This window comes from Chrysemys picta, chromosome 9 (genome assembly GCF_011386835.1).
Source record: "Chrysemys picta bellii isolate R12L10 chromosome 9, ASM1138683v2, whole genome shotgun sequence".
Classification (NCBI taxonomy): Eukaryota; Metazoa; Chordata; order Testudines; family Emydidae; genus Chrysemys; species Chrysemys picta.
Genome location: NC_088799.1, coordinates 104,443,711 through 104,468,250, shown reverse-complemented (window position 1 = coordinate 104,468,250; position 24,540 = coordinate 104,443,711). Strand labels below are relative to the sequence as shown.

Below are 24,540 nucleotides of genomic sequence, written 5' to 3'. Positions count from 1 at the left end.
GTGAGTGTGGTGGGGCTGGGCAGGAATGCTCCAGCTGGTGGGCACGGTGGGTACATCTGCCCCCTACGTGCCCTTTCTCCTTTAACTTTCTCCCTTTCTCCCTGCAGCGTACCAGCCCCGAGGGGGGGATCCACCTGAACTGTCATTACTGTCACAATCTCTTCAGCGGGAAGCCAGAGATTCTGGACTGGCAGGTGAGAAGGGACAGCAGGGTCTTGGGCCCTGGGTCCATGGGGCTGAGGCCCAAACCAGAGGGGTTGCGGAGCCTCCTCAGGTTCCTTTCGCTGCTCTGAAGAGGGAGCAGGAGGGACAGGAGTGGAGCCACCCTTGGGCAGTGGCAAAGCCCAGGTCAGCCTGTTCTCGACCAGGTTAGCTGGCAGCCATAGCCCTGTGAGGGTGGCTATGGAAGACATTCTCCTGGTGTTCAGGGCACAGGCTGGGCTGGGTTCAGGGTGAGTCCCTCTTGCCCCAGTTCCTACACTGGGGACGTTGTAACTCTGTCTACCCAGCACTATGATTCCGCTCCTGCTTTCCTAGCCAGCCTAGGTTTCTGGCCAGGCTGGCTGACCCAGGCAGCGGTCTCTTTGGCAGGACAAAGTGTACCAGTTCTGCTGCAAGGACTGCTGTGAGGACTTCAAGCGGCTGCGTGGGGTGGTGTCCCAGTGTGAGCACTGCAAGCAAGAGAAGCTGCTGCACGAGAAGATCCGCTTCTCTGGGGTGGAGAAGAACTTCTGCAGCGAAGGTATATGGAGGGAGCATGGGAGAGGAAGGCACCTGCTGCCGACCCTGTGGCTTGGGGAAAGGAGAGACCTTGTAGTGGAATGGAGGGAGGTCTGTTGTGCCAGGGCAAAGGCCTTGCCTTGTAGTGCAGGGAGGCTGATTCAGGGGTGGAGTTCTGGCTGCCAGCACCTGGGAAGAGGCCTTGCCGTCCAATGTCAGCTTGGGGAGGGCTGTCTCATTGCTTTTCTCTGTCTGAGGGTTGGGGGAGACAGCAGGTGGCAGCTCCGCACCTCCTGTCATCACACACCTGCACTCCTGCACCTGGGCTGGCCTGGCCTGACCTTGTCCTGCCTGGCAAGTTCCTGCACACAGGAGGCTGGAGGCGTTTGTTTGGAGTCATGCTCTTCCTAGGAGCAAAGAGGTGAGAGATGGCAAATCCGCGGAGGTCCCATGTCGTCCCAGCCCCGGGGCCAGTGCAGGATTGTTCCCGACAACGTTGTGCTCTGTTGTGTCTCCACACGCCTGGCTTCTGGTCTTGTTCAGGTCAGGGAGTCCCCCAGTGCATCCTGGGAAGGTTTCACTCCTATTGTTTCTCCGCAGGGTGTGTGCTTCTTTACAAACAGGATTTTACCAAGAACCTGGGTCTGTGCTGCATCACCTGCACCTACTGTTCCCAGACCTGCCAGCGGGCGGTCACCGAGCAGCTGGAGGGCAGCACCTGGGACTTCTGTAGTGAAGACTGCAAGAGCAAATACTTGCTATGGTACTTCAAGGTCAGTATCGGCATTGGCAGCCTTGCACTGACTTGCTGGTGTGGGCACTGATCCAGAGAACTGGGTCCTGCTGTGGGGAGCTGGCCCTGCTGGAGTCCCCAGCTGGCCCTGTTTTGGGGAGCTCCCGATGCTGGAGTCCCAGGCTAGCAATGGTGGGACACTGCTGTGGGGAAGCTCACAGCTGATCCTGCCAGAGCACTGCTCTGAGGAAGTTTGTACTGTGGGAGTCCACAGCTAGTGGTGGTGTAGAGAAGCTTACACTGCTGTTGCTTACAGGGCACTTCTGTGGGAGAGCTCACAGCATCTTATCAAGTGTTCCTCTTTCTCTGCATGCAGAGTGGGTGTAGTTAGTTACTTGGTTGTTTGTGTCTCCTACCACTCGGGGCTTTAGGCAGCTCGGTGCCATGCCTGCAAGCGTCAGGGGAAGCTGCTGGAAACCATCCACTGGCGGGGGCAAATCAAACACTTCTGCAACCAGCAGTGTCTGCTGAGGTTTTACAATCAACAGAACCAGCCCAACCTGGACACGCAGAAGGGGCCCGAGAGCCTGCTGAACAGTGAGTAGGAAGGAGGGAGGGAGCCCAGCAGAGCTCAGCCCGAGAGAGACAGGGAGAACTGGAAACTCCAGTGCTGGGACTGGACGAGACACTAGGGAACAATCCTGCACTGGCCCCTGGGGGGATGGACTGAGTGGGACCTACTGGGGCTTCTCCATCTCTAACGTCTATGGTTCTATGACACACAGGGCCCACATGGGAGGAGCCGGCGCCAGCATGCTGCCTGTAGCTCTCACTCTTAGCGAGGATGCTCAGGGATTTAACAGGCGACTCCAGCCTCTTTCCTCAAGTTGCCAGCTGGGAGCTTGATTTAAAGGGTTAGGGGACAGCGTGGTTTGACTTGATAATCCACCTGCAGCCCCGCACTACCTCCGAGCTGTGACCTCCTCAGATCTCATAAACTAAGCAGGATTGGGCCAGGTCAGTGCTTGGATGGGAGACCTTCAAGGAACACCCAGGGTGCTGCAGGTTGTGGTGCTGGTGGTGCTATAGGTGGGGCTCTTCCCTCAGTCAGAACTGAGCCTGTAACGGAGCAGGACAGTAGAGGGAGCTGTGCTGCTCTTTTAATGAGACATGACATGGAAGTCTTTCTGCTTTTCCGCAATCCCAGGCTGTTGTGGGTAGTGCTGGGGCTGCTAACCCCAGTGTCCTGGACAATCCTGTGCTGTGTTCCAGCAGTTCCAGTTGGAGGTTGAATTCTCTCTGCCTGTTACCCCGTTTCCTGTAGTTAACTTGTGTAAATCAGTGGTAGGACATTGCAAAGTGCCTTGGGATCTCCCTGGATGGCAGGTACCGATTGGTACCATGAGGGGACACAGCTAACCCCGTCCTGGGGACACAGACGTAGCCTTGCTCTGCTTGGCTGTTGTTGGGGCCAGGACCTCCTCCTGTGTTACTCAGTTGATTTGGTTTAGGCTTGCAAAGTGCCCAGGACATGTAGTGCTTTTGTAATACTGGGAGATCAAATGACTTGAACTTCAGATGGACCCAGCATCAACTTTTGCCAAACCCTGAGCCTGCTGACACAAGCACTACAGCCTTAGAAGAGCAAATATTCCTTACTGAGAAGATCCCTGGCTCACCTGCACCAAGGTGAGGAAATACACTCCAGAGACCAGGGCTCTGCCCCTAGTCTCCAGGCTCTGTTGCCAGGAGAAGGGGACAGGAATGGACCGGCACCATAAACCAGATGGATGGCAGGGCAGCTAACAGCAGAGCTGTTCCATGTACTCCTGGTGAGAAGCAGCACTCAGTAAATGGCAGCCTTTTCTGTAGCCAGTGAAGTCCCTGAGCGCTGTCTAGGGGTCACCCCACCTAAAGCATGTTGGAGCAACAAAGGCCAGGAGCAAGGGCAAGGCCCTGCACATCGGAGGGGGGCGGGAGGGCCTGCGTGCTGGAATGACCCACCCTGGTGGCCCCAGGGACCTGGAACTTATGGCTACCTGGATAAAGCACTGTTGGCCCCTCGTAGTACTGAGACATCTGGGAGCTGAGGATCCAGCCAGGCAAGATGTGTCAGGCTCCCCCGACAGAGGGCGAGTGTTACGCCTGCCATTTCCCCTGCCATGCTCTGATCTTGCCTAGCCGGAGGGGAAGCTGATAGCTGCACTATCCATAGCTGGTAACATGGACTCCTCCCGCCACCTCCTTCCTTGCCCTTGAGGTAGTGCATACTCTGGAGGGGCCTGTAACGCTGCCCTGTGGAGCACTCACACGAGCCGCCTGGGCAAGCAAGCCATTCGCCCCCCTGGCCCTAGGGAAGGACCTGTTTCACACGCCATGGCCATTGCTTCTGCAGCACAGGCTGCAGGGCATCTGTAAGACTCCCCCTCTCCCCCCAAGCCCAGTAATCAGCCAGCCCATCAACCCGTGTTGCTGATCTTCTTTATCCCCTTTGAAAGTGACGAATAGGTGGCTCATCTGAAATGCACCCAGTGCTGTCCACCTTTGATGGCAGTGCCATTTGTGTGTGAGCCCAAGAAGAGGCATGGAGCCTCCTGAAGGGAGGCTGGGACTTTACAAGGATGTTTTCTCAGCACAGAGCAGTACATACACAGGAAGTGAAAGGCTTGAAGGATCTTACTGCTGCATGCCACCCCTGATTCCCAAGATGAGCTGGGCAGGAGCTAGGTCTCAGGAAATGGGTAGGTCAGAAGCCAACTGTGTGTTGTAACTAACTAGATTCTGATCGACAGCCCACGGAGTTCATGTCTACAGCAGGGTTCCCCCGGGGATCCCAGGTTTGGAGGGTGATATGCCTGTCCCAGAACTGATGGGTTCAGCGTGACCTGCCAGAGCACAGAGAGACAGCAGGAAAGAGCTCCTCTTGCAGGGATGTGTATTCTGGTTGGGCCCTGTACAGGTTCAGCTCCAGCAGCCCAAACCAGGAAAGGCGTTTCCTACCAGCAGTGCTCCGGGTGGTTCAGGTGACAGCACAAAGGAGCATGTTGGGACCAACACCCTCTTCCCCAGTGCTGTGGAGATGGCACCGTCTCTCCAGAAGCAGCTGCAGGGTCAAAGAGATGAAGAACTCTGGAGGGCCATGAGTGGTAAGAAACCAGTGCCTGTGCCTGGGACAGACCTGGAGCCTTGTGCAGTTCTGATTCTGTCCCAGGCACATTCTTCAGGCTCTTGTGCCATGTGGCTTTCCGGAGCTCTGCATCCCTTTGACCTTGTGGCTGCTTCTGGAAAGATGGTGCCCCTGGAACTGCTTAGCGAATTGCAGGTTGCCACTGCCCCTTCTTCGGACTAAGTCTCTGTGTGTGAGCACCAGAGCCTCGGGCTGATTTTGGGGAGACCTGTGTCCCAGAGCTGTGGACAGTCTCCCACTGGGAAGGATTGGCTCTCCAACAGGCCCTACTGCACTTCCTCCCTCTCGGGCCGGCCAGACATTCCTATGCAGAATGGCAATCTTCCCAAATGGGGGCTTGGAGAGCTCCTGACCTGATGGCAGGAGGAACCCACGAACCAGCCAGTGTGCCTCAGAGGAGCACCTGACCCAGAAGATGGGGGATTGGTCACTTAGCTTGTGGGGCTCTGTGAGGGACCTTCTAGGTTCCCAGCCCCTCATGCAGCGGGTCCTTTGTCCTTGGCCAGGTGGGGTGCTGCTGTAGGCCTCTGATTGCTCTGCTGCAGAGATGCCTGTCACCCAGCCTAGCTCATGCCCCACAGCCCTGGCTCTCCCTGCTGACAGCCATGGTCTCTTGGAGACAGGCACATTATGGGCTCCATTCTGTCTGGGCTCGCTGCCTGTCTGCTGAGAGGTGGGAGGTCCCCCAAGAGACCTGCAGATTCTGCAGCTGTGGACCTTTGCCAGACCTGTGGCAGGAGTCTTGGGGCAGGACTTGCCCCCCCCCCCCACACACACACACACCCATCAAGTGGGCTGTGCTCGGATTTCCCCAGCAGCTCTCTGTTGTTCCTAAAGAGACAGAAGATCTGTGTGGGTCAAGCACCCAAGAAGGGCTGGTCCCATGAGCCTTGACAGGGCTGGGCCATTGGCAGCTCCTTGCTCTGCTCAGGGAGGAGCGCACTGTGGGGGACAGGTGCCTCTGTGACTCCTGCTCCTTAGCATGTTGAGCTCTGCTGAAGCCTGCACGGAGAGCTGAGCCTGCCATTGCTGCTCCAGCTGCGTTAGTACAGTGTACGGCAGTCCCTGCCCACCAGCACTCTCAGTCTAATGCCTGCTGGGTAATTCTGGACACGCTGGCAGACGTGGGTGAAGGAGCTAACAACAAACTACTCCTGAGAGGGGCTTGGGGAGACCATTCATCTCTATGGTTAGTAGCTGGTTGGCTGGTTTCCTGACCTGGTCTGCTATTACCTCTGCCAGACAGAATCCCTGAGTCAGGCCATCTGTCTTCAGAGTGCACTGGGCTATGCCATCCTCGCTCCCGGGGGGCACGGCAGGGCAGATTTTGGCAGTAGTGTTAATCATTTGACCTTCTCTGCCACCTTCCTCCTGAGGATCCCAAAGCACTTTGCAAAGGGCGTATCCTGGTTTACAGTGGGGAGACTGAGGCACAGGGAGGGGAAGTGGTTCAGCTAAGGCCATGCAGTAGGTCAGTGGTCAAGCTGGGAATAAAAGTCTGGAATCTGCTGCCCACCCGCTGTGGGATGGGTAGGTGCCAGGCCAGCGCTGACAGCTGGGATGGAGTGCTGGGGAGAGCAAGATAACAGTGGAGACGATGATGTGATTTTTAAGGTCCAAAATTTGCAACCTCATCGGGCTAGAAACATTGGCAAGTATGGTCCAGGACTGGCCCTGGGCTAGTGAGAAGAGAGCATGTCAGTCCCTGCTCTTCTGGCCAGTGGCTGCTGCTCTGTCCAGGCCCACCAATGGGACCCGCCAGCCTGAGAGCACAGGCGAGAAAGAATGCAGCATGTGTTCATGGTTCTTCTCTTTCCCTTGCAGGTCAGACTCCCGAGCCCAAACCTCCTGGCTCTTCCCCACAGAAAGCAGAGACTAATATGGTGAGGCCTGAGGGGGAACACATTGGGAGAGGCCCTTGGGCTGCATTTGTCCCAAAGGGGGACTTCCTGAGTTGGTAACAAATTCTAGGACCTGGCCAGTGTTTCCAGGGTGGCCCTGGCCCCATCTGAGGCTGGGACAGTATCTCTGTGCACGGGCAGAGGAGCCTGAGGTGTGCTGCTGGGAACCAGCCTGTGGGGAGGGCAGTACGGCTGCATGGGCAAGTGGCAATGGCTGACTGGCCCTAGGAGAGCAGATGAACGCCGTGGGAAGGCACATCAATGTAAAGCTCTGAGAGGTTCCCAGCGTTGACTGACGCATGCCCTCACCCTGTTTCCCCCTCCCGGACTGTGGCTGTTCGTTTCACTTGCGAAAGCCTGGGACCCTGAAAAGACCAAATTCCTTCCCTGCTCCTTAGGGTGGGACTGATGGGTGCTACGCTCCCTGCTGATTGGGGCTCGTTGGTCACCGGCTCTGAGCTCGCCGCTCCTTTGGCCAGGTCTGCGCCCCTGGGCAGTGCAGCCCATTCAGGGCTTGGCTCCCTGGCATGGGGTGTGTCCGTAGGTACAAGCACCTGCTGGGTGTCTGGCTTGAGAGCAGTGAATGGTGCTGGAGTGGGTATCTGGGGGTCTGCAGGTACTGCCTGAAACGGTGGCAGCAGGAGGCACCACCAGCAGCAGCTTCAGGGAGAAGGGCCCTGGCCATGAGGACTGGGCCCTTGCCATGTGGGTTGTTGGGGAAGAGGGGGGTTCACTAGCACAGGACACAGACTTGTCCCTTTCTGGATCTCGACAGGTGTCTGCAAAGGCCTCCTCAGCCCAGATGTCCCCAGCTCCCCCACCGCCACCAGTTCCAGCCACGCCTCGGAAGAACAAGGCTGCTATGTGCAAACCATTGATGCAGAACCGAGGTGTGTCCTGCAAGATAGAAGTGAAGTCCAAGGGATGTCAGACAGGTAAGAGCATGTGCTGTGTCTTCCTGGGGCTGCAGGGACCACTGGGACAAGCTCCTGACTGAGTGTGTGTAAACTCACTGAACGCCCAGCACCAAATTGAGAGGGGAGTGGGAGTGGCTGTAACTTCTGTGCTGAAAGCCTGGAGGGGAGGGGAAGCAACTCACTAGAAGGTGCCAGCCAAAGAGAAGTGGTCTGCCCCTGCTGAGAGCAGAGTAAGTTGGCCCAGTCCGCTTTCTAGCTTCCTCCTCAAATAGCACCTGTGCCACCTGTACTTGCAACCTCCCCCCCTTCCTTTGGAAAGACAGGAAATTCTGCACCTCTTGCTTGCTAACTGGCCACCTCCCCGGCAATACCCACTGCTTAGCCCCTGCTGGTGCTGCATCCATCCCAACAGTAGCCATGTGCCTTCTCCCTAGGGCCAAGTGGGATTTTCAGCTCTGATGGATTGTTGCATGTCACTCCAGAGAGCCGGTCTCGTTTGGGGTCGGGGGGGAGGAGGGGCGGCAAGCTGACCACGTGCAGGCTCTGGGTGGCAGCAACATCTGAGCCAGCCTGCCAACGGGCTCCACATAGACTGCCAAAGAGGTCTGTCCTGGCGAGCCATTGGTGTGCTTGTGGCATTCCCTTCTTGGGGGAGTGAGCAATCTAAATGCCATTAGCACTGTAAGATGTGTCCCTGGCCGTTGGCTCTCTAGGAGAGGAGGGTTTGCAGCAATAGCCCATCATGCAGGATTTGCCTGTGAGTTCAGGGAGCTCGTGTCTGGGTGTGCATGCAGGACCTGGTAGCGCTGCAGTGGGTGTCAGCATATGGAGGAGAGTGAGAGACTTACAGCTAGCAGGGGGTGCTGTAAGGAATAGAACCAAGGTGGGATGCAAGAGAGAGAGACTGGTCCCCATGCCAGCCAGCAGAAGGCACTGACATGCTGTTTGTTCTGTGCCAGAGGCAGACTGGAAGCCACAGGTGATTGTGTTGCCGATCCCCGTCCCGATCTTCGTGCCTGTGCCTATGCATATGTACTGCCAGAAAGTACCCGTGCCTTTCTCCATGCCTGTCCCGGTAAGCAACACACCCATCTGCTCATGCTCCCCTTCCCCTGAATCTCTTCTGCACGGGCCTCTCTGAGCCCCCCTTCCTTCCTCCCTCCTGGCTTTGGGTGCACTTGGCAGAGCCAGAGTTTGCTGTCGGGTGCAGGCCCCAAAGCAGAGGCCATGTTTGGCTCTGACCTCTGCCTGCTGTCCTGCTGACGGATAGGTGCCTGTGCCAATGTTCCTGCCCACCACGCTGGAGAGCACGGATAAGATAGTGGAGACCATCGAGGAGCTGAAGGTGAAGATCCCTTCCAACCCCCTGGAGGCTGACATCCTGGCCATGGCCGAGATGATTGCAGAGGCTGAGGAGCTGGACAAGGCATCCTCAGACCTGTGCGGTAGGTTTCATCGCCATTCCCTGTGCTGGAGCCCCTCTCCGGAGCTGGCCTGGGCTCAGCTGCTACAAAAGCCAGCCCTTCTGTCTGTGCTTCAACTTCTGCACAGCTTGGGGTGTGGGGGGATTGCTAACTGTGGGGAGCACCACCACTAAGATGGATGCCACTGAGAAGGCACCTGAAGAGCTGTGTTTCTGGCAGAGAACGGTGCCTGCAGCGCTGTCTGGTGGGGATGTGAGTACTACACATGTTCCTTAACCATCCTGGGTTCACTTCCAAATTATTTATTTTAAAATGGAGTCCTGGCAGGAGTGCGAGTCCCTGTCCCTCGCGGGCTATGGGCGTGCAGCACTGCACACGGAGTAAGCATTTCCCAAACAGTCACCTGACAAGTTTCTTGAGTCCTACTTTGCAGCCTCTGACTTGGTCTCTGGGAGAGGCCATAGGGCCACTCCAAGCACTGGAGAAGGCTCCGCAGCGTGGCTTTTAGGGAGGTCAGCTGCACTTTAGCACAGAGCCTCAGCCTAAGAGAGTCTGTTTAATTCTGCAAGTGTCATTTGACCCATTATGTCTGTTTCCAATTGGAGGGGGTGGGGGAGGCTAATTTGGAGCCTGAGTATCCTGAGCTGCTCTTGTGTCCGCAGACCTGGTGAGTAACCAGAGCGCGGAGGGTCTCCTGGAGGACTGCGACCTGTTTGGGCCAGCAAGAGATGATGTGTTAGCCATGGCTGTCAAGATGGCAAATGTCTTGGATGAGCCTGGCCAGGACCTGGAGGCCGACTTCCCCAAAAGTAAGAGCAGGCTGCGTGGGGCCCAGGGATGCATTCAGACTGCCTTGGGGACCCTGCTGCTCAGGCAGCATTTACAGAGACACTGTTGCTTGTCAAAGAACAAATGGCCAGCTGGGCACACAGGGCCAGAGGCAGAAGGGGCTGATACGTTTGGGGGGTGGAGCTGGTCCCTCCAACATGAGCATGAGGAGAAGCCAAGAGGGCAGTGAACGTGCTGAAGTGTCTCTGCACAATTGCAGGGAAGCCAGTGAGGCTCAGCAGTGACCCTGGGCCCTGGCAAGTCAGGGTCACTGGTGCAGCCTATGAAGGGCAGGGAGTGGGAGGGCCACACTGCATGGAATAAGGAGTAATGCCAGGGAGACGCAGATGAAGTTAGCAGCAAAACCTGCAGAAAGGTGAGGCCAGGAACGAAGCGGGGTGTGGCTGTGCCAGATCCCTTGGAGATTCCTGCCTCCGCTGTGGTGTGTCTCAAAGTGAGCTTGGCTGCTCTAGATTGTGACAGTGTCCCCTAAATAGGGCTTGGCTGAAGGCTAGTGCCAAGTGACCGCTCAGCTGGGCGAGGCGACCATCAGGGAAAGGGTTAGGTCTGTCCTTCGCTAAATCTGCTCCAGGGATCTGGCTGAATAAACAGCAGAGTGATCCAATGTGCGGAGGCCAGAAGCATGGGCAGGAAATAGAGCAGACAATTCCACTGGGGGCTGTAACCCAGCTCCCAGATGCCCAGGGGGGCCAGGAAAGCCTCGGAAGCAGTAACTCCTCTGCAAAGCCACGGGGGAGGGGGGACTAGAGCCTGCCTCTTGGCATGTCCCATTGCAAACCAGCAGCCAGGCAGCTGTGGTGATGCTCCCCACTCTCCTCCCCCAGTGCCCAGGGCACCTTCCCTCAGTCAGGAAGAACGCAGCATGGCAGCCAAGGTGGCCCCTTCTGGGGTGACCTGGGACTGTGACCTACTGGAAGGAGCAGCAGAGAAGGGGGCTGTTCTCAGGCATCTGCTCACTCCTGGCTCATTGGCTCGCAGATGTGGGTCAGAGATCCCTGGAGTACTTAGCAGAGTGGGAGACTCCAATGAGCCAAGTGCCATGAGACTGAGGGAGCGTGTCTACAGCAAGGTGCGGCCTGGCCTCAGCGTTGGAAGAGGGAGATCATTTGGGACCATGGCACAGCAGGGGAACCCCCCTCAAGAGGGTAGTTTGCTGAATTCTTTCAGAGGCCTAGGTGTTATCATGCACTATGGCTTGGTGCTGTCAGTGCTGCTGCCTGCCATTGGCTGGGGCTAGGAGATCTCCCTGGGGGGATCCGTAGGTAATGCCCACATTAGCCTGGCTGGCTCTGTCCCTTTGGGGGGATGGCATGGCTGGCGAAATCCCACACCCCTGAACCCTCCTGTGCTGCCTTGTTTCCCGTCAGACCCTCTGGACATTAACCCCAGTGTGGATTTCCTCTTTGACTGTGGCCTGGTCGGGCCAGATGATGTATCCACAGATCCAGACCTCCCTCGCACCATCCGGAAGGTGAGCGCTGCATGTGCGTATGCGGGGCTGCAGCAGCCCAGGGCAGCTGGTGGACATTGCCTGCTGAACCCTGTGGGGTTCTGGTCTCAGTTCGGGCCGTATGGGGGGCAGGAGGTGGGCTGTGCAAGGGAGCTTTGCCATTGAATGGACTGCAGCCTGGATGCCAGGTTCTCTCCTTGGATGCAACCTAGATGGAGCTACTATAAGGTGGGTGCAAAACTGGTTGGCAAACGGTTCCCAGAGAGTAGTTATCAGTGGTTCACAAAAATGCTCGAAGGAATAACGAGTGGGGTCCCGCAGGGATCAGTTCTGGGTCCGGTTCTCTTCAATATCTTCATCAGTGATTTAGATAATGGTATAGAGAGTACACTTATAAAGTTTGTGGACGATACCAAGCTGGGAGGGGTTGCAAGTGCTTTGGAGGACAGGATTAACATTCAAAATGACCTGGACAAACTGGAGAAATGGTCTGAAGTAAATAGGATGAAATTCAATAAGGACAAATGCAAAGTACTCCACTTAGGAAGGAACAATCAGTTGCACACATACAAAATGGGAAATGACTGCCTAGGAAGGAGTACTGCGGAAAGGGATCTGGGGGTCATAGTAGATCACAAGCTAAATATGAATCAACAGTGTAACATTGTTGCAAAAAAAGCAAACATCATTCTGGGATGTATTAGCAGGAGTGTTGTAAGCAAGACACAAGAAGTAATCCACTCTACTCCACACTGATTAGGCCTCAGCTGGAATATTGTGTCCAGTTCTGTGTGCCACATTTCAGGAAAGCTGTGGACAAATTGGAGAAAGTCCAGAGTAGAGCAACAAAAATGATTAAAGGCCTAGAAAATATGACCTATGAGGGAAGATTGAAAAAACGGAGTTTATTTAGTCTGGAAAAGAGAAGACTGAGAGGGGACATAACAGTTTGCAAGTACATAAAAGATTGTTACAAGGAGGAGGGAGGTAAATTGTTCTTCTTAACTTCTGAGGATAGCACAAGAAGCAATGGGCTTAAATTGCAGCAAGGGAGGTCTAGGTTGGACATTAGGAAAAACTTCCTAACTGTCAGGGTGGTTAAGTGCTGGAATAAATTGCTTAGGGAGGTTGTGGAATCTCTATCATTGGAGCTTTTTAAGAGCAGGCTAGACAAACACCGGTCAGGGGTGGTCTGGATAATACTTAGTCCTGCCATGAGTGCAGGGGACTGGACTAGATGACCTCTCGAGGTCCCTTCCAGTCCTACGATTCTATGGTTCTGTGTCCAGCTAGGCACCCTCTTGATGTAGATTTTCCTTCTGAAGGAGCCAGGCTACTCGGCTCTAATTGCAGAGGGGCCCTGAGTTCAATTGAACATAGTAGTCAGCCTGTTCTAGGGTGTAGGGCTGCCTGTTGCTGTGTCTGTACTGCTCCCAGGCTTTGTGGGTACTAAACAAACCTTGGGAATGTCGTGTGAAGATCAAATGCTCAGCTGAGCATATCACTGATCTCCCTGACCCGGAGAGCTTTGGCCCTCAGAGCTTCTAGGCTTTTTTAGCTTTGCTGTGGGAGTTCACAGCCTCTGTTAACATGTTGAATTAGTGCCGATATTGCAGCTCCTGCTGCGTGGGAGAGGGCTGGTCTGATGGTTGGCTGTCTCCTTTCGGTGATAGCTCCGTGGCTGCCCCCGGTCTGCCCTCATTGGTAGCAGGTTTTGGTCCTTTGCCCCAGCAGTGGCTGCACCTGTCTGTTGTGATACCCTGTGATAATGGGGTGTTCCTGCATGCCAAACATGCTAACAAGGCACCTGAGCCTGGTCTCACAGCTGGTTCCCCTAACCATTACTGTCGTGGGCATTCTGGAGAGGCCTTCCAGTCCTACGCTTCTATGAGTCTGTGGGCGTTCTGGGGTCCTTTGGGACTGTCAGGAACACCTGCCTGTGCACCCGTGTGCTCTGGCATTCCCAGCCTTACGGTGCATGTCTCTGCAGGGTCAGAAGCGTCTGGTGCTCTCCGAAAGCTGCTCCCGGGACTCCATGAGCAGCCAGCCGAGCTGCACAGGACTGAATTATTCATATGGGGTGAATGCCTGGAAATGCTGGGTGCAGACAAAGTACGCCGGCGGGGAGTCCAGCAAGGGAGAGGAGCTGCGCTTTGGGCGTAAGTGTTACCTCTGCCCCAGGGATTGCTGGGGAGGGGCTGCAGCATCAGGCTGCGGAGCCCAGTGGGCCTGGGAAGCCTGTCCAAGGAGCTCCTGAGTCCAGCGAGCCCCAGGGACCCGTCCCTGACACCAGCAGCCAGGCTCCCTTGTCAGCGCTGAGCACTCCAACCCCCCAAGAGCTCTTGCCTGAGGTTGATCTGCTTGTCTCTGCAGCTAAGCCCATGCGTATCAAAGAGGATATCCTGGCCTGCACGGCTGCCGAGCTCAACTATGGTCTTGCCCAGTTCGTCAAGGAGATAACACGGCCCAACGGCGAGCGCTATGAGCCAGACAGCATCTATTACCTCTGCCTCGGCATCCAGCAGGTAGGGGGGCTCCCTTGGCCTCGTGTGCTCCACCCTAACACCACGCAATGGGAGAGTGTGGGCAGGCCTTGCACCCCTCCCTCTCCCCAGTACCAGTAGGCTCTTTCCTGGGCCCTCCCCACCCAAACCTGTACCCAGGGGCAGGGGGCTCCCCTGGCCTGCTCCCCCCATGACCCCTAGTAACTAGCAGCTTCTTGTGTTCTAACTGTGTGAGGATCGCGCTGGGGGCTCTCTCTTCAGGTGTTTTTTTCCAGGCCTCTAACTCTCCTCACCTTTCTCTGAACTCCCTCTAATTCTGCAATGTGTGTTCTGACCAGTACTAAGAACAGCCAGGCTGGGTCAGAATAAAGGTCCATCTAACCCTCTATCCTGTCTCTGACGGTGGCCAGTGCCAGATGCTTCAGAGGGAATGAACCGAACAGGGCAATTATCATGTAATACATCCCCTGTCCAAACCCAGCTTCTGGCCGTCAGAGGGACAGCCAGATCATGGGGTTGCATCCCTGACCATCTTGGCTAATAGCCATTGATGGACCTGCCCCCATGAACTTAGATAATTCTTTTATGAACCCAGTTATGCTCTTGGCCTTCACAACATCCCCTGAAAACGAGTTCCACAGGTTGACTGTGCTTTGAGTGAAGAAGTACTTCCTTTTGTTTGTTTTAAACCTGCTGCCTATTAATTTTGCTGTACATAAGAATGGCCATACTGGGTCAGACCAAAGGTCCGTCTTGCTCAGTATCCTGTCTTCCGACAGTGGCCAATGCCAGGTGCCCCAGAGGGAATAAACAGAACAGGGAATCATCAAGTGACCCATCCCCTGTCGCCCATTCCCGGCTTCTGGCAAACAGAGGCTAGGGACACCATCCCTGCCCATCCTGGCTAATAGCCATTGATGGACCTACCCTCCATGAACTTATCTAGTTCTTATTTGAACTCTGTTATAATCTTGGTCTTCACAACATTCTCTGGCAAGGAGTTCCACAGGTTGACTGTGAATTGTGTGAAAAAATACTTCTTTTTGTTTGTTTTAAACCTGCTGCCTGTTTAATTTCATTTGGTGACCCCTAGTTTGTGTCTTATGAGAAGGAGTAAATAGCACTTCCTTATTTACTTTCTCCACACCACTCTTGATTTTATACACCTCTATCATATCCCCCCTTAGTCATCTCTTTTCCAAGCTGAAAAGTCCCAGTCTTATTAATCTCTCCTCATATGGAAGCCATTCCATACCCCTAATCATTTTTGTTCCCCTTTTCTGAACCGTTTCCAATTCCAATATATCTTTTGTGAGATGGGGCAACCACATCTGCATGCAGTATTCAAGATGTGAGCATACCATAGATTTATATAGAGGCAATATGATACCCTGTGGTAGAGTCTCTGCAGCAGTCTTCCTTGGTCAGATGCATCCATGTATTCCACATAGGTGTGTGCGCACCCAGCGCACCAGAGCTGGAGAATTTAGCCTAGCAGTACCTGTAGGAGGTGGCACTCGTGCCTCATGCTGATAGTCCCTCCCCTGGCTATTGCAAGCAGCGCTGCCTCTACCCCTTCAGTTCCTTCTTCCTGTCCGGAGCTCTGTGTGGCTCCTAACCTCACAACCTCACTATGTCTTAGTGCCTTTCTCCAGTTGGGTCTACTTAATAGTGCCCTTAGTCTGATGTGTGTTAGCATTAGTTTCAGTATTTCCCTTGTGAGGCCATCACCAGGGATTAAACATTGTCCATGGTGTGGGGGAGTGATCCCAGCAACGATCCCCACACACAGAGCTTGCTGTGCTTAGACAAAGCCCACGGCAAGGAGTGGTGGTCAGTTCACAAATCATTCACCAAACGGACTCGGGTAGCGAGAGATCTTGGTCTGAAGCAGCCCCTGCTTGAACAGGCCACATGGCCTGTTTCGGCATCAAGGCCTACATGGGATCGGACGTTGCCCTCAGGTTCTGCGTGCTGCTGTTTCGCACTCTGGAGCTGGCGCCTCTCTGAAGAGATGGAGGAGTCGCTCCCTCTGAGTGCGCCAAGCAAGAGGTCTCGTAAGACTGATCGTGGCTGCTCCAGGTTGTGTGGGGACTTGTCTGCCTCCTCCAGAAGGAGTGTGGATCGAAACGATGCAATGAAGCAGTTTCCGTCAACCTCTCCCCACTACTGCACAGGGAGGTCAGAGACCCTGTCCTGTTGTCTCCAATTTTGGTCCCATGGCATCTGTTGAGTCCAGTACTGACGAGGGTGATGCCGGCACTGGCTGTTTCTGCGCCAGTGGCATAGTAAGTGGCAATGGACCTCTGCTTTTCTGTCCCAACTTCTCCCTGGGTCCAGGACTTTGCCAGGGCTGCATCGTTTATAGCCCATTGACTGGGCAGGCTGCTGCACCAAACATAAGAATGGCCATATTGGGTCAGACCAAAGGTCCATCTTGCCCAGTTTCCTGTTGTGATGGGTTCGATCACAGAGACCCCCTTGGGACTATCACCTGACTTGCTGGAATTACTTCTGAGCTCGTTTTCCACTGCCAGCTTGAGACTCCAGAACCCTGCCTTGTTGAGCCAGACACACTAGTCTGCTGCAACACAGACCCAGGGTTTGGTCCACGCCCCCAAAGCTGCAGACTTTAACCAAAAACTGCTCAGCAAGTCACCTATTTCCAGCACCCAGACACCCAGTTCCCAATGGGACCCAAACCCCAAATCAATCTATTTTACTCTGTATAAAGCTTATACAGGGTAAACTCATAAATTGTCCGCCCTCTATAACACTGATAGAGAGATATGCACAGCTGTTTGCTCCCCCAGGTATTAATCACTTACTCTGGGTTTACTAAGTATAAAAATTAGGATTTAAGTGGTTTCAAGTGATAACAGACAGAACAAAGTAAGTTACCAAGCAAAATAAAACAAAACACGTAAGTCTAAGCCTAATTTAGAAACTGAATACAGGTAAATCTCGCCCTCAGAGATGTTCCAATAACCTTCTTTCACAGACTAGACTCCTTAGTCTGGGCCCAATCCTTTCCCCAGTACAGTTCTTGTTAGTTGCAGCTCAGGTGGTAACTAGGGGATTTCTCATGACTGCAGACCCCTTTGTCCTGTTCCATCCCCTTTTATGGCTTTGGCACAAGGCAGGAATCTTTTGTCTCTCTGGGTCCCTACCCCTCCTAAATGGAAAAGCACCAGGTTTAAGATGGATTCCAGTACCAGGTGACATGGTCATATGTCCTGTGAGACCCCAAGCCTCCATTCTTTCCGGCCTGACTCACATGAACATAGGAAGGCTTACAAATAAACAGAGCCATTTACAACCAATTGTCCTGGTCAATGGGAGCCATCAAGATTCTAAACCACCATTAATGGCCCACACTTTGCATAGTTACAGTAGGACTTCAGAGTAATACTTCATATTTCTAGCTTCAGATACAAGAATGATACATTCATACAAATAGGATGAACACACTCAGTAGATTATAAGCTTTGTAATGATACCTTACAAGAGACCTTTTGCATAAAGCATATTCCAGTTACATTATATTCACACTTATAAACATAGTTCCATAAAACATATGGAGTGCAATGTCACACCTGTCTTCCGACAGTGGCCAATGCCAGGTGCCTCCAAAGGGAATGAACAGAAAGGTAATCATCAAGTGATCCTTCCCCTGCCGCCCATTCCCAGCTTCTGGCAAACAGAGGCTCGGGACACCATCCCTGCCCGTCCGGCTAATAGCCATTGATGGACCTGTGTGTCTGTCAGCACCACACACCAATGTTTCCCTTCCACAGTCAGTGGAAGTGGGGCTAGGGCTGGGACCAGGCTCATCACAAGGGATCTCCTTGGTGCCAGGAGCAACTTTGGCATCCCTGTTGTCAGCGCGCACTCGTCGCTCTCCACTGTGGCACCTTCAGTCACCTCGGTACCACTGCTGGTTTTGGGGTTAACACTACTTCCAGCACCAGACATTATGGAGGTGAACTCAGTGCCGGTGATTCTGTTTCCACTGTCGGCCCCAGTTCCCTCTCCATTCTGGGCTACAGGTGAGTCAGACTGGTTGCTCACACGCTCAGGGCAGATGCCACCTTGATCCCCTGAAGCCTTGGACTCCTTGGCGTCCAGGTTGGAATCTTCCTCCTCTCACTGTCCATCACCTGACCTGCATCGGGGTCCGTTCATGGAGCCATATGGGTACCAGGATTGGCGCTTGTCTTGCAGTCAGGATGGGGTCCCCTGGCCTGACACCTACTGGCCACCAATGCCCTATCCATACCAGTGGCCTCCATGGAATCTGTGGGATGCTCCTTGATCCAGAGGTCCCTCTCCTCATCTTGCTCTAAGGTGAGATCACTGGGCAGGTCTGTGATGGTGGCTGTTGATTCACCATAGCCCCAGGTACCTGTGAGCCTTCCCCTTGCAGAGCCTCCAGAGTTGTCCCGTCCAGGCCCATCAGTCCTGGAACACAATCCGGCATGGCCTCAGTTAACCACTCCGTCTTTGTCTCAGACGATTCCCAGGTGCCTGGATCTTCCTCTTTCAGTACCAGAGGATTTCAAGGCATAGCAGGACGTTTTGCGGTGTGGTCTGGCTTCTTCCCTGGGTGTTCAAGCGGAGTTCCTGCAGGAGAATACCTATACATTGTTGGATATTACCTATCTGCCCCTGGAAGAGTCGTCCTCCCTAGGAACAGTGCGCTCTGGAGCATGCCAACTTCGGTGCTGCCTACTACAAAGTGTTGGAGAAAAGCTACTTCATTCAGGTGCAGGAATTTGAGGGTTTCTATTCCTCTCCAGCCCTATATTCCCTGGTCGTAACCAAGGTGAACAATAGGAACCGGCAGGGCAGATTTAAGTCCATTCCAAAGGCTAAGGACTGTGAACGGGTGGATGTGATGGGAAGGAAGATTTGCACCTCCTCCTTCTCCGTGCAGATACGGGTTGCTAACCAGCAGGCACTGCTGTCCAAATATGACTTTGTGAACTAAACAGCTATCTCTAAGTTTGCAGACCAGCTGCCCAAAGCCTCCATTGAGGAATTCCGTGTACTTCTCTCCGAAGTCTGCTTGATAGCTTAAGACTTCATTGCAGTCCACACTGGACATCGTGGATGCTTTTGACCTTGGCAGTGACCATGAGAAGGGCGTCCTGGCTGCAGAATTCGGGCATTGCTCCCCATGTGCAACAAGCCATAGAGGATTTGCCCTTCAATGGCTGAGTGTTTTTCTTGAACAAGACAGCCGAGATGCTGCACTCCATCAAGGACTCTATGGCTTCCCTATGGTCTTTGGGGGATATATGCCAGCAGTGCAGAAATGCCACTACAGTGGTCGTCAGGAGCAGCATCGTCTGCAGCGCACATTTGGGCAGCCTTTCCCTCCCCAGAAACAGTGGGACTACCCCAGAAAGGTGCAGAGGTCCCAGAGGAGGAGGCATTCGGGTCTGGGGTTTGGCCAGTCAACACGCTTTCCCCCAGTGCCACCCAAGCACCCATTTTGACTCCTTGGTCTGGAGCAGTGTTCATGTCGTTGTTTCCTTGTCCCCATCCCCTCTGGGGACAGGCTGCCTCGCTTTCTTAGTGCTTGCAGGTTGATCACCAGCAGCTGGGTCCTAAGGACCATCAGATTGGGCTGTGCCATCCAGTTCCTCTCCATCCCTCTCCAGGGACCCCTCTCATGAGGTACTGCTCCTCGTGCAGATTCTCTCTCTACTGGTTGCTGGAACGCCGGGGTCAGGGCCTCTATTCCCAGTACTTTCTGGTGCCCAAATCCAAGGGGAGGAGGGGTAAGACGCATTCTTGACCTTCACTGCCTCAACAATATCAGGTACAGGAGGTTCCGAATGGTCACTCTATCAACTATTCTCCGCATGGTGTCTCAGAATGACTGGTTTGCTGCTGTGGACCTTCAGGATGCTGACTTCCATGCAGCGACTTGTCATAGCGGAACGTCATTTTCCAGATATGACGCTTCTCTTTGGCCTCTCTTCTGCCCCTCGGGTTTTTACTAAATGCATGGTCCTGGGCACTGCATGGCACCTCAGGAAGAAAGGAACTACATCTTCCCAGACCTGGATGACTGGTTACTGAGGGGCAGGTCCAGAGAGGTAATCCTTTTCACATAAACACTACACTGCGTATTTTTGACCATCTGGGTCTCATCCTAAACATGGGGAAGTCAACTTTGGTTCCCACTCAGAAAATTGAGTTCCTTGGGGCCCTAATAGACTCGACAAGTTCGGGAGTGTTTTTGTCAACTGGCCGTTTTCAGGCGATTTGCCACCATTACCGCAGTCTGCAGTCTCAGCCTTCCACAACAGCTGGGCTGTGCACTGAGGCTCTTGAGCCGCATGTCCACTTTCATGCAGTTGGTACAGTTTGTAAGGTTGCATCTTCCCCCTTTTAAATGTTTCTCAGGACAGTTTACTATCCGACTCTTCACTCTTTGGACAGATTGGTCCGTCTCCCTCCACTGGTCCTGGACTCCTTGCAGTGGTGGACACTTCCAGAGAATGTTTGTCAGGGCATTCCCTTCGTCTGGCCCTTACAACCCAGGTCTGTTGTCACAGATGCTTCCCTGATGGGCTGGGGAGTGCATCTGGGGTTGCTGAAAGTTCGAAGTCTGTAATGGGAACAGGGGCCTCACTGCATATCAATGTGCTGGAGCTTCAGGCCATCTACGATGCCTGTCACACTTTTCGGGACCGTATCAGGGCTCAGTGGTTCACATACTAACAATACCACCGTGTTGTATTATGTGAACAGGCAAGGGGGAACATACTCCAGGGTATTCTGCCAAGAGGCAATCAGGCAGTAGCAGTTCTCCACTGAGGAGAGGATCACTCTGATAGGTGACCACTTACCCAGGTGTAGAATCATCTTGCAGACCTTCCCAGCAGGAATTTTTCCCTGAGTCATGAGTGGTCCCTGAAGACATGTGTCCTCTGGTTTATCTTTGCAGCTTGGGGCATTCTGGCGATCGACCTGTGCTAATACCATCTGTTCTGTTCTCGAGGGGGCCTCAGTCCGGGCTCCCTGTCCGACACTTTCCACCTTAGCTGGCAGTCGCTTTTCCCTGATCCCGATCCTCTCACAGGTCATCCTCAAGCTGAAGGTGGATCAGGCCAAACTCATTCTCATGGTCCCAGCGTGACAGAGGCAGTGCTGGTTCTCCGGCCTTCTCACACTGTCATATCCATTCCTCTCCATCCCAACCTACTCACTCAGAATCACGGCTGCACCTTGCATCCCGGGATTAGCTCCCTGCATGCCATGGTGTGGCTCAACGAGGAGAAAGTGCGGCGTTCGGCCACTCTTCAACAAGTCCTATTCAACAATAGAAGGCCCTCTACCAGAATGGCGTATTCGGTGAAATGGAATGGTTTTCAGTGTGGTGGTTGAATTTCGCAGCCCAATCTAGGACCTCTTGAAGTACTTGTCAAGTATCAGAGGGGTACCCATGTTAGTCTGAATCTGTAAAAAGCAACAGAGGGTCCTGTGGCACCTCTGAGACTAACAGAAGTAACTACTACTACTTCTGTTAGTCTCAAAGGTGCCACAGGACCTCTGTTGTTTTTTGAAGTACTTGCTGCACCATCAGTCATTGGGTCTTGCGCTTAGCTCATTGAGAGTGCGTCTCGCAGCGATATCAGCATTTCATCCCCCCCCCTCCCCCCCCATTCAGGGAACATTAGTCTTCTCCCGTGCCATGGGAGCAAAATTCTTATAAGGGCTTCTTTGTCTCCATCCTCTGGTCTGACAGCCAGTTCTTCTTGGGACCATATTGCAGTTCTAGCAGCTTTGATGGGACCGCCATTCAAACCCCTGGCATCTTGTTCCTTTCTGCTTTTGTGTCAGAAGACTGAGTTCCTGGTAGCGATAATATTCACACGGAGAGTCTGTGAATGGCAGGCTCTGATTGCAGAGCCTCCTTATATGTAATTCCCCATGGACAAAGTGACTTTACAAACACACCCAGCGTTTTTGTCTGAAGTGGTTTCTCAGTTTTATTTGAACCAGGCGGGATATTTGCTTGTGTTCTTCTCGAACCTGCATTCACTTCCGGAGGAGCAGCGTCTTCATCCATTAGATGTCAGACGATGTCTAGCCTTCTGTCTGGACAGAACTAAACCGTTTCATGCCTCGCCTGTTTGTGTCATAAGCAGATCGCATTAAGGGTCAGGCGCTCTCGTCACTGACGATTTCTAAATGGATAATGTCCTGTCTCAAGACTGCATATGAAATAGCTTTGGCTATGCCACCTCAGTGGGTAAGAGTGCATTTTATGAGAGCACAAGCAACATCAATAGCATTCCTCAGTGACATCTGTGTTGGATATTTGCGGGGCTGCTCTGTGGTTGTTGTTACGTACCTTTACAAACCATTACCATATCTTCCAGGGCAGATGCAAGTTTTGGTAGATGGTCGTGTGATCCTTTTGTACGTAGACTCCAAGCCCTGCCTCCTGGGGGGGTTACTGCTTGGGAGCCCGCTAAGTGGAATACACAGCTGCATGTACTCAAAGAAGAAGAAATGGTTCCTTCCTGTAACTGGCTTTTTGAGATGTGATGCAGACATGTATTCTACAAGCCACCCTCCATCCCCTCTGCATCAGAGTCCAGTCTCTGGGCATTCGGTGCGAAGGAACTGAGGTGCGGGAGGGTGCAGCCACCTTAGATAGCCGGGGGGAGGTTTTGAACATGAGGCACGAGTGCTGCCTCCTATGGGTCATGCTAGGCAAAATTCTCCAGCTCCAGCGCACTGGGCGCGCACCAAGTGAAATACACGTCTGCATCACACTTATAGTACAGAACAATTCCATCCTGTGCCCGACACTAACCATGTGTTCTCTCCCTTCTAGTACCTGCTGGAGAACAACCGGATGGTGAATATCTTCACAGACCTTTACTACCTGACCTTCGTGCAGGAGCTGAACAAGTCCCTGAGTGGCTGGCAGCCCACACTCTTACCAAACAGTACGTGTCCCAAGGCCACACGCTCCTTTATTAGCAGCCACTCAGGTCAAGCTCTCAGGCCTGGCTGGAGTTGGCCAAGCAGGGGCCACCTTTGCCCCTTCCCCTCCTCCCCTCCCCCAGGATGCTTCCTGGGGAAGTTTGCCATGGGAGGCAAGTGGATCCTTGAATTCTCCTGAGGGCACAAAGCCAGGCCTGCCCACTCTTCTTCCTGGAGGGGGAAGGCCACTGCCTCTGCTGCATCTTGGAGCCTCATGTAATCTTCCCCCCAGGACACTACAGCAGAGCTGGGCCAGGGATTGTCGGCAGTTGGGATTCAGCATCTCAGGCTGAATGAGGGTTGAATCCAGGCTAGCGGGTGCCCGTGGAAACCACATTCTCTGTCCATATACATCAGGGGACTCTCCATCCAGCCCCTTTGGACCAGGCTGCTGCTTTCCATAGCAGGGGAAGGCTCTGCCCCAGCCTTTGGAAAGCACTGTGTCAGATCAGGGGGCTTATGAACCCTTGTCTGCTTCCCAACTCCCAGGCCAGAGGTTTGTGACCTTCCTGGCATAATCCAAGCAGTAACAGAGAGTCATTCCAGGGCACTCGGCCCCTGGTTAGACACCTACATAAGGGCTGTGCTTTCCCTAGTGCTCGGCAGCCAGAGGGCGCCCCCATTCTGGGCCCCAGGCTGGGTGCCCTTGTCTCCATGTACCCTGCTACCAGTCGAGCTAACTGTCCCAGCCTCTTGCCTGCCAGGGGAGGCTCTTGGGCTGGAGCAGTTTGCCTTGGTTTTGCATGGGAGTTGCCTGATCCTGTCCTGCCTGCTGTTCTCCCTTTCCTTCTGATTGTACTAGCACATGCAGCTGTGCGTGACACTCAGTACCGAGGCGGGGGCCCTTGGTTTGGTCTGGGGCTGGTTTGCACCAGTTGTGCTGTGGTGGGTTAACCTAGGTTGGGTCATGGCTGGGGAGGGGACAGCGGGACAGCTCCCAGCCTGGTGTCAGTTGGCGCTGCAAGCATGGCTCCTCTGGCTAGTCCATCTGGACATGGGCACTCCCCAGGGCAAGGGTCCCTGCTGTAACAGGTGTTGTCCTGCCACTGGGCCAAGCTCCCTCAGCCCAAGGCAGGGAGAGAGATCCAGGGGAGGACCCCAGTGCCCTGGCTGATGTTCCCCTGACACACATGGCTGAAGCTGGGCTGGTGGTGGCAGCCACATCCCTTCCAGTCTCCCTGCCAGGCCAGACCTTGCCGGGGAACCCGCAGCATGACAGATGCGTGTGACCCAGCTTCTTCCGCTGTGTGCTTGCAGACACCATCTTCTCCCGTGTGGAGGAGGAGCATCTCTGGGAGTGTAAGCAGCTGGGGGTGTACTCCCCCTTTGTCCTCCTCAACACCCTCATGTTCTTCAACACCAAGTTCTTCGGCCTGCAGACTGCGGAGGAGCACATGCAGCTGTCCTTCACCAATGTGGTACGCCAGTCCCGCAAGTGCACTACAGCCCGGGGCACCACCAAGGTGGTGAGCATCCGCTACTACGCCCCCGTCCGGCAGAAAAAAGGGCGAGGTAGGGGCCTGCGCGTGTCTGTCTCCCCGCCCCTGCCCCGCGTGTGCGCTGCTCTGACTTGGCTTCTCTCTGCAGACAGCAGTTCTGGGAAGCGGAAGCGAGAGGAGGAACTGCCGATCCTGGAGCAGCGGGAGAACAGGATGAACCCACTCCGGTGCCCGGTCAAGTTCTATGAATTCTATCTCTCCAAATGGTGAGTTTCCCGGGGAGAGAGAGCCACCGCCCATCTGCTGGGGCGTCCCCTGCTCTCCTGCAGCCCCATGTGCCCAGTCTGGCCCCTCGACTGGCTGGAAGGACATTGCAGAGCAGCCCGAGGCTGCCCCTGACGTGC

General features: G+C 54.2%; 1 protein-coding gene across 8 annotated transcripts in view; it reads left to right on the top strand.

Annotated features, from left to right (window-relative positions):
* Positions 1 to 24,540, top strand: part of ZMYM3 (zinc finger MYM-type containing 3) — a 56,555-nt gene that overhangs the window by 29,853 nt on the left and 2,162 nt on the right. For 5 of the 8 annotated variants that reach the window (XM_024099805.3, XM_024099804.3, XM_005286045.4 and 2 more), the window contains 15 exons: positions 108 to 194; positions 592 to 742; positions 1,321 to 1,493; positions 1,885 to 2,050; positions 6,465 to 6,523; positions 7,317 to 7,476; positions 8,418 to 8,533; positions 8,729 to 8,903; positions 9,545 to 9,691; positions 11,099 to 11,202; positions 13,172 to 13,340; positions 13,555 to 13,706; positions 22,546 to 22,660; positions 23,955 to 24,209; positions 24,285 to 24,402. In XM_024099805.3, the coding sequence (XP_023955573.1) occupies positions 108 to 194; positions 592 to 742; positions 1,321 to 1,493; positions 1,885 to 2,050; positions 6,465 to 6,523; positions 7,317 to 7,476; positions 8,418 to 8,533; positions 8,729 to 8,903; positions 9,545 to 9,691; positions 11,099 to 11,202; positions 13,172 to 13,340; positions 13,555 to 13,706; positions 22,546 to 22,660; positions 23,955 to 24,209; positions 24,285 to 24,402 (2,147 nt within the window). The remainder of the gene's footprint in view (positions 1 to 107; positions 195 to 591; positions 743 to 1,320; positions 1,494 to 1,884; positions 2,051 to 6,464; positions 6,524 to 7,316; positions 7,477 to 8,417; positions 8,534 to 8,728; positions 8,904 to 9,544; positions 9,692 to 11,098; positions 11,203 to 13,171; positions 13,341 to 13,554; positions 13,707 to 22,545; positions 22,661 to 23,954; positions 24,210 to 24,284; positions 24,403 to 24,540) is intronic. The other 3 variants (XM_065557404.1, XM_024099806.3, XM_042851010.2) reach the window with 2 other exon arrangements.